At 38.2% G+C, this 9,661-nt stretch overlaps 1 protein-coding gene across 1 annotated transcript; it reads right to left on the bottom strand.

Annotated features, from left to right (window-relative positions):
* Positions 1–222: 222 nt before the first annotated feature.
* LOC129335334 (interferon gamma-like) lies at positions 223–5,397 on the bottom strand. The gene is made up of 4 exons (XM_054987768.1): positions 5,278–5,397; positions 2,548–2,622; positions 1,679–1,864; positions 223–372 (listed from the first exon to the last, which is right to left on the bottom strand). The coding sequence occupies exons 1-4, from the start codon at positions 5,395–5,397 to the stop codon at positions 223–225; spliced, it is 531 nt and encodes a 176-aa protein (XP_054843743.1).
* Between the last annotated feature and the right edge of the window lie 4,264 nt (positions 5,398–9,661).

Raw genomic sequence — 9,661 nt, 5'->3', positions numbered from 1 at the left:
TCAAGTACAGTCTGAACAAGTCCCAGACAATCCAGCTGACAAACACAAGAAATTAAAAAGGAAAATAATATTATTTGTTTAGATAACATTACGAATGATAAATATTTAAAATCAGTTGGTGGTTCTACCAGATTGACTCTTATAAATAGTTATTTAAAATCAATTGATAAATATCAATAAATAGGATTATATATTAAAAGGAGCTATCAGTAGAAAAAATGGCTAGCCTCTATAATTTTGCCGGAGTCGCTGCAGGAGTTGGGGACTGGGTTTCTTGCTTCTCCTTTTCCTCTGGTTCTCTTCTTTGTTCACTTCCTGTAAAACTCGGTACAGTTCAACTACTGCCTTCCGCTGGAGTTTGAAATCACTGATCTGTTTCGAATGACAACATGACAAAGACTGATTCAATATAAAATTTAATTGCGAAGGTAAGCTATCAAATTGGCTATGATTTAAAAAAAAAATTTAAAGAACATTTAAAAATAGTAAAAGAATCCAACAAATCTTATAAAAAGAAGAAAAATCTCTTTCTTTCAGCAGCTTAATTTAAATTTCTCTGGTGGAGCACAGCACCTGACTTAACAGAAAAGATTTCTTGGATTTAAATCATTGTAAAAAAATATACATAAAATGCAGAACTGATGCTGTACAATTATCCAGATTTCATCTCTGGGCTATAAGCCCACACAGTGCAATCCTAAACAGAGTTATTCCAGTCTAAGCCCATTTATTTCAATGATTTCAATGGGCTTAGACTGGAGTAACTGTTCTTAGGAACAGAGGTCCAGAGCAGTTAGCCATGTTAGTCTGTAGTTGCAAAATACTAAAGAGTCCAGTAGCACCTTTAAGACTAACCAACTTTATTGTAGCATAAGCTTTTGAGAACCACAGCTCTGTGCATCTGACAAAGAGAGTTGTGGTTCCTGAAACCTTATGCTACAATAAAGTTGGTTAGTCTTAAAGGTGCTACTGGACTCTTCTTAGAAATGCACTGTTAGGAATGCAACCTGATTGGCCTGGTACTTATATTAAATATCATTATATTTTCCTATACCTCAAAGCTGCTTTTTACAAGTATCTGGTAAAAGTGGGTTGTACAAAGAGCTGCACTGCAAACTTCTTATATAAGGTAAGAAACGCCTGTGAGTTTAGGCATGGATTTTTGGTGACAAATATTTACAGAATACAACTTGCAAGCAAAAAGGACCAATAGTGAAAAGACATTTAAACTTCTTCCTAGTTCAAAGAATTCTTGATGTCCACAAATCCAAGTATTTCTATTCAATCTTGTTCATAAATTGGTTTACTGCTCAAAGAAGTTCTCTCTCTCTCTCTCTCTCTCTCTCTCTGGTTCTAATGGAAATATTCCAGGGCAAAGATTTTGTGGTAGTTGCCTTCACTAAGCATTTAGCATACAATCCTAAATAGGCTTACGTAAAAGAAAATGCCATTGAATCTATTGGATGGTGTCAAAATACATGCACATAGAATCAAGGTACCATATTTAGTATCTTCAGACCTGAATTTGTCCATTAATAATTAAGTACTTCTGTATTCTATTCATTTCAACTATATAATGGAATTTAAATGTGCTTAATTTTGAATGCATTCCTTTTCATTCTGCAACCATTGTAAAGTCCCTCCACAGGAATAGTTTCAATCAAAACAACAACATTACCGGAAGCTTTGCCAATTCAATTATATCTGTTGCTTTCTTTAAGCTCTCGTTGTATTTTGTTTTATAGATTTCCAGGGCTTCTAGTACGTTCCAGATGTGTTTAGCAGTTCCAATATTGGTTGAATTTTTCAACATCTTCCCATATATGGAAATTATCTGTGCAAGTAAGATCTTTTTTTCTTTGCCCTGTGAGAAAACCAGCAAAGAAGAACAAATTAGTGACCTTTCACTCGAAACATAGATTATTCAGTTTGCAGGCTCATAGATCCCTTCACTCTGGCCTCTTCTGCACGGCACACATACAGCAGGTTTTCCAGGTATTCTGCCCACAAGGATCAGATCTGCTTTCAGATTCTAGAATTCTGCACTTGAGGGAGTCAAACTGAAGTGGTGCCTGGTTTAGATTTCTGCACTTTAAAAAATGCCCTGTTTCTGTTGTGGGCTTTCTGGGGAAGACAGAACATCAGTGGTTTCATCAGTATGCCTTTTTGTTTTGTTTTGTTCCACATGTGTTGCAGTGTTGCACCATCTGGACATTAGAGGGGGTTGTGGTTAACCTCTACCTCAACCTGTTTGACCTCCAAAGTTTAAAAGAAAATGTTGTGTTTTGATTGGCTGAATCAGAGGAAGATTTAAGTGGGATTTTTTTTCTTCTTTGTTATGTTTCTTTTGATATGATTTTGCCAAAATCATGTCAGTGAAAGTGCATAAAAGTAAGTGATACTTTCTAAGTTCAAAGTCCATAAGTGGTGAGTAAAAATTAAGCTTCTATGTTTAAATGCTACGCAGCAATTGCCATTATATCTCAGAAGAGTTTGGTTGAACAACAACAACAACAAAAAACCCACTCAAGGTATTCATAAACTTACCTCTGACCACAGGTTATCATACAGTTTGTTTATGAAAATAGGTTTACCCTCAGCGACATCAGATTGACTTGCATTCTGTAACACAAAATATTGTCTCAATCAAATATATTACACAATCCTCAATCACAGCAATGACTGCTCTGGCTCAATTCCATTTTTAATTAAGATTTTTTATTTTTAGTCCTGAGGAAGCATATTATGTGCAGTCAGATCTGATTTGCACACACCTTTTATGTTTAAGCCATGTAAGCTGACTTCAAATCCAGCTTTAAGATAAGATAAACTTTCCTCTTCTTTCACGCTGCACCACTACTCAACAGAGATGGCCTCATACCAGTGTTATTTAAGAGGAGGCTACACTATAGGAAAGGATGTATATACATACACTCTTTCTTTCATTTACCCTCTTGCAATGAAATCCTAAGCAGAGTTACTCCAGTCAAAGCCCACTGAAATCAATTAGACTGGAGTAACTCTTCTCAGGCTTGCACTATTAACCTTAACTCTGATGGAACGAACAGTACATTAAATATTGGGAAATCAAACATGTATCAATAACTTTATTTTAAATTCCTAATACTTCTGTCATTTCAGCTTCCAAGACCCAGTATCTATTTTCTGCAAATAGACTCACAGTGCCATCTTATTCCATTATAGAACATTTTCAGAAGCAACATTAACAATGGTGTTTAATCTTTTATTCAAAATGTGCTTAATGCAAATTAAAAAGTGAAAGAGACACAATTTAAATGTACCTTCTGGTCAGTATGGCTCTGTCATTCATTGCATCCATGTGGAAAATTAAAATAACATTTTTAGTTACCTCTGAAAATGCCCTAAGTAAATCATGGAAGAAAACCCATTAAACTCTACTAGAATCCAGACTGCATGATTTTTTGAAGATATAGTACAGTTCAGCCTGATCTTATCAGATCTCAGAAGCCAAGCAGGGTTGGCCCTCGTTAGTACTTGAATGGGAGACCACCAGGGAAGGCCAGGGTCGGTACATAGAGGCAGGCAAGGGCAAATTCATCTCTGAGTAGCTCTTGCCTTTGAAGTCTCTGTGGGTCACCATAAGTCAGCTGCGATGTGATGCCATTTCCATGACCATAGAAGCTCAGGATTAATTTATCTAGTTCTGCTTGTGGTTTCTCATATGGTAGACTCAATGGTAGACTCAATTATCTCAATGGACATACATAATCTGACATTTTGTAAAGTTTCTAGCCATTACGTATAATAGCCAGTATGTACTGTATAATAGCACACCACTAATTAAGTAATAATTATGACAAACATGTTAAAATCAGTATTATACCAAAAACGGGATTGTATTGATTCTACATTCTCAGGTAACCTTACAGTGAAATTCTAAGCAGAGTTACTCTTGCAGAGTTATTCAGAGTAACTCTGCTTAGGATTTCCCTGTAAATCTCTTAAGAAACTGGCTGCATCTTACAGTCTTAATCAATGACCTTCGCCAAATTAATCTATAGCCTGCATGTGAAAGCTGCCCACACAAGTTTCCCTTAAAGTGCTATTAATAGCACTGTCAGGATATGGTTAATGGGACCGTAATGCAAATGTCTTGCTAAAGCTAAGATGGTTTGGGTGTGGTCAGTACCCAAATGGGAGCTTGTCTGGAAAGTAAAATAGGATATCATCATCAACACCACATAACTACCCATTTGGCTAGCCATACTTCTTTTTGGAAAAATGTTGCCATCAACTGGGTATGCAGTCATGTCAGCATTGAAGTGTTCACACTTCTTTTAACAGTTAGAAGTCAGCTTGTTTTGGTTGTGTCTCCTTATACAACCTCCACAAGTTTCCATGTGTAGGTTACACTTCAAATGTTACAAGACTTGCAGCCAGCTGAATGCAGAGATGACTGGCTTTGCTAACATCAGGAGCAGCTGGCAGGAGCGCCGAAAAAGCGCGATATAAGCCCCTTAATAACAAACAAAATTTCAAAAGCTCCCTCTCTCAGTATGGGCCAAGACTCCAAGGTTGATTTGTCATAGATGGAAATCTGTGGCAAGTCACATTATCCCATTATTAAAACCACATTATGAAAAATGTTTATGTTAGAGACACCTTTGTAGTTATTATTCACCAAATGAAGTCATTGATTATAATAATTTATTGTGCTGTACCATACACATTCAAGGAGAACAGGGTTATAAAGAACTTAGCAAAGGTGGGGATCTTGGGCTAGTCGTAAACTGGAGAAGGAGAAACTGTCAATCCTGTGAGGACTATTGCAATCACAACAAATAATATGTTTGCACGTATAAGACAGAAGTGATCGATTCTGTTGATTCCTCTTCCCCTAGCTTTCTGGATAGTAAACCCTTTTCCTCATCACTTATTGTATGGGAAGCCATCCAGACATTTGGACCAGTTTTCATTCAGTCTTTTCAGAAGTATGAAAATGTTACAGATTGTATTTAGTTTTGAAATTTGACATACATTTGACATAGTTTTGAAATCTGAAAGAGCTAAGGTCTTTCAAAACTCATGGGAGGAATGGTTAATGAGAGCAGTTTCTGAATAATCCATCCCCATATCATCAAACTGTACGAAAGGCAAGAATTAAAAAAATAATTAATAACGTATGCTCATGGCACATCACAAAAACAAGAGTAGTTGCCCAAGAATGTCAATGTCCTAAGGTACAAGAAAATGGAAAAGAAAGAGAACAAGAAATATTTCTGAAAGTGTACTTACATAGTCTTGCTGTAGCCTAATAATATCTTCTTTTATCTGATCAAAAACTGAATCCACGAGGATATGTCCATCAGAACAACTAATAGCCAAAGAGACGAGCAACAGTATCTGCCAAGTCATTGTTCCTGTGTCAGGTAGTTGGCTTCACTACAGAGATAGATGTTGGACTCAGCAATGATCTAACTTGGCTGTCTATTGCTCTTGCAGGTTTGATCTTCCACTCTTTGGGTGGTGGTATTTATACTTAGCCGTTGAACATCTTAACTAATCAGAATTACGCATTTTTCACACATTTCAGAAGATGGTGTTAGATAGGAGGTGTGTCTGGTTTTATTAATAGGTTTTTGTGGGATTTCTACATGTAAAGTTTCCTTTAAATGACTAGGTCCCACAGAGTGATGAATGCTCATCTCCATGTCCAGTTTGTCGCTCTTTAGGGATCCCTCGAAAGTATCATGTGAAAGCAAGAAAACACGGGAAAGTTTCCATATTATTTCCCCCTCCTTGTTTAAAGGAAACCCCTTCACAGTACCCTGAAACTGTTTTGTGGTGGGGGAACAAGAAAGACAGGAAACATGTTCAGGACATAAAATATCAGAAAGAAAACCATCAGAAAGAAAGAAAAACCCATAGCATGTGGTTTATGTCATGCAGGAGTCTTGCAAACCATCAGAAAGAAAGAAAAATAGTATGTGGTTAATGGGACACTTTGACAGATGTGTCACTTATAATGCTTATTCAGTGTGGATTACAGGTGCTGTTAAACTTTACAATAACTGTAGCAAATAATTGCAGTATGATTGCATAGATAATTATCTCTTTTCATTTCTACGTATGGAAGAGTATTTCCATGCTTCTTTCATAAAGTTGGACCCAAAAGTCCCCTTCCACCAATGGAGGAAGCCTTCTGCCAGAGCAAGACGCCTTTTTGCCAGAGTGCAGCTCCTCACTTAACATAACAGATTAACAGGATCCAACCCATACATTTTACTAGAATTAAGGCATCCAACAACAGCTTGATTATATCCTCCATTTAATGCCCTGTAGATATGATCAACATAAGCGTTAGCACAATGCTACAAGTGTCTCTGTTACACTAATACTAGATAGCCATAAGATGTACAATTACGGTAGTATACATCTGTGGTATGGAGCTCAATGTGGACTGAAAAGGAATAGAGGAATGGTAATTTCCGATGAGAACACCTAGTTGAGTAGAGAAGCACAGTTCATACAATATCACACATGGCATTAGGGACAACCGTGGTGAATGAGACAAAGCATCAAGTTCTTGTCCTGAAGCAACATAATTGCAATCACCACACCAAGACAGAGTCTCACAGACAAAAAAGAAGGATGTGGTATAATGGTTTATTAAGAATTCACATTTGTACAATTCCAGGAAGGCTGAGATCTTGGAGGGCATTGTGCTTCTCACTTCTGATGGGGTTAAGCTTTCTGCCAGAGCCAACTTCATTAAGAGCCTAGGGATTAAATGGGAGCCAGCTTTATTTCTGGAGAAACAAGTGAACACAGTCGCAAACCCCCACTTTTTTCTGACTTCATTCAGCCTGGAAGATGGCTCCCCACCTTGACTCAGCTGATCTGACCACCTAGATCCATGCCATGGTAACATATAGAATATTGTAACACACTCTGCAAGGGCATATCATTGAAGTCATTTCAGTCACTCTGTTTGGTAAGAACACCACAGCTCACTATTAGGAGCTAGGCAGAGCGTACATATGACACCCATTCTGGAGTGACTTCTTCAGTTACTGGGTTCAGTTCAAGGAACTGGCTGTCACACACCAAGCACTTCATGGCCTCAGACCCTCATAGCTACAGGACAGCCTCTCCTCTTATGCTCTGCCATCACAGTTCTGCTCATTTGAGCAGGGTCTTCTTAGGCTGCCACCCTGCAAATGGCCTGTCAGCAATGTCCTGTACCTGTGCATTCTTTGTTGTAGCCCTTGCCTTGTATAATGACCTGCCTGAAGAGGCCAGGAAGGCTTCTGTGCCTCTATGTAAAATAGGAAGACATGCTTATAAAGGTAATAGAGGCTATGTTATAAGATGGTTTTCTAAAGGAAAGGAAGACTATGGATTATACCACTGTGTATATTACATTACATTACATTATATTTTTGCTGTATATATTAACCTGGTCTACTATTCATATAATGCTATTTCCTGCATTGTTTCTCATATCCTATTTAATTCTTTAACCTTTGTTTCTAATTTCTGTAAACTTTGTCCTCTTAAATTGCTTACAGTTGCCTCATCCTACTGATAGTATCAATTTACATTGTTGCAGAGGAGTTAGCTGTGTTAGTCTGTAGTAGCAAAATCAAAAAGAGTCCAGTAGCACCTTTAAGACTAACCAACTTTATTATAGCATAAGCTTTCGAGAATCACAGTTCTCTTCATCAGATGCAAGATGCAGATGCATCTGATGAAGAGAACTGTGATTCTTGAAAGCTTATGCTACAATAAAGTTGGTTAGTCTTAAAGGTGCTACTGGACTCTTTTTGATTTAATTTACATTGTGAAATCCATACTGGGTCTCAGTGAGACAGACAGACAGACAGACAGACAGACAGACAGACAGACAGACAGACAGACAGACAGACAGACAGACAGACAACCTCATACACAACCACCAGGTGAGTAGGTATTTTGCCCATTCTCCAGCCCAAGAGTCCTTTTCCCAATCCCATAGTCATCAGCATGTGAAACCAGGTCAGTGGCTTGTGCAGGTGATCTTGGCCGTTATACAAACATAGGTGCAGATGCTGGCAAAAGTACTGCTGTCATCTACCAGGAACAGGATTTAGATTTTTCTCTCAATTGGTGATAGCCCGTGGCACCCTAAGACTGGGGATGAAAAGAGAGGAGCAAAAAGTGCAACCGTAAGAGGGGCAGCAACAGAGCTATGGAAGTGAGGGAAGGACAAAGCAGGCGTCTCAGGGTAAGAGGGTAAGGAAGAATGATCACCAGCATGGGCCTTCTCAGGAGGAAATGCCTGCTCAGGAGTAAGCTGAGAGAGCCTGGAAGTAGGAGTTGCTGGGAGGAAAAGGCCAAAGCAAAGGGAAGTAGGGAAGAAAGGATGTCTGCTGATGTTGACATGAACTTTAGGAGTAGGGTAGCTGACAGGGCATGGGAGTTCCATAGTCTGAGATGACCAGGTTCCACCTAGGGCAGGGGAGAAAGCATCCCTTGCTGTAAGAATGATCAGTTATATTGGAGGCACAGTGATGGGTGGCAGCAGGTAGAGGATTTTGGCGAGAGACCTATGAATAGGAACAAGACAGGAGCTACTGCTGAAGCAATGGTAGGAGGTAATTGGCATGTGGGTCCTCTGGACTCAAAGTGGCTGGTTAAACCTGGAGATTTTTTGTTGAAACTGATTTATGTAAGTAAATGAGAACCAAAGCTATCCTTTAGAACCAAAGCTATCCTTTAGAACCAAAGCTATCCTGTCACTGGTGAGGCTGGAACAAGTGGAAATATCTTGATGAGGAACTGGGCCCCGGCAAAACACTATTTATTTATTTATTTATTTATTTATTTATTTATTTATTTATTTATTTATTTATTTATTTATTTATTTATTTATTTATTTATTTATTTATTTATTTATTTATTTATTTATTTATTTATTTTCAATTTTTATTCCACCCTCCCCACACAAGCAGGCCCATAGTTAAAAACTATGCTATCATATTTGGCTCTGTCATCTCAGTACAGAAGGGCAGTGAATGGAACTGTTTATCAGTCTCAATATTGGACTGTGTTTCTAGTCAGTCAAGTACACTCTTATTCATTGAACTACAATATATAGGTATGAGCATCATTCTCTCACAAAACCTTTCCAAAAGAAAATGTGTTGGACTGAGGGCAAATCCACATTACTCATTCTAAGTCGCATGTTCCCCGCATTCCCCATGCAATCCCGAGTGCCAGTCACATTACCTCATTAAACAGACACATTTCATTCACATTTCTCCCGAATATGTGGTCACAGGTTTTCAACGGGAGTTTCACAGTGGCCGTGAATGGGCCAATGCGCAATTTACGCTGTTTTTTAAAAAACCACCCCCCTTCCTGTCTCTCCGGCCGTTCCGAGAGTTCCTATTGGCTGATTCAACTTGCAAGTGCTCCGTAGTCTGCAAAAGACTGTTTTTGACTTCATAGCATTGGATTTATTGATTATGCTGTTTCTGAATCAAATCTGGTAGTTTGAAAAATCATTTTGGGGTGAATCCATCCTCAGAACGGACTCGCAAAACTTCCTTTTTAACTGTTTTTTATTTTTTTTATTTTATATTACTGTAATATCGAAATTATGAAATATCGAAATAATGACACTCCAAGGAAGTGA

The sequence above is a fragment of the Eublepharis macularius genome, chromosome 9 (assembly GCF_028583425.1).
Source record: "Eublepharis macularius isolate TG4126 chromosome 9, MPM_Emac_v1.0, whole genome shotgun sequence".
In the NCBI taxonomy this organism is placed as follows: Eukaryota; Metazoa; Chordata; class Lepidosauria; order Squamata; family Eublepharidae; genus Eublepharis; species Eublepharis macularius.
Note: the sequence above shows the minus strand (reverse complement) of the source record. Positions and strands in the feature narration are given on the sequence as shown.

Coding starts and splice junctions, on each gene's coding strand:
- LOC129335334 (XM_054987768.1), bottom strand. CDS start 5,397: ATGACTTGGCAGATACTGTTGCTCGTCTCTTTGGCTATTAGTTGTTCT. Junction 1,865..2,547: donor ATGATAACCTGTGGTCAGAG/GTAAGTTTATGA, acceptor GTTTTCTCACAG/GGCAAAGAAAAAAAGATCTT. Junction 373..1,678: donor TTGAATTGGCAAAGCTTCCG/GTAATGTTGTTG, acceptor CATTCGAAACAG/ATCAGTGATTTCAAACTCCA.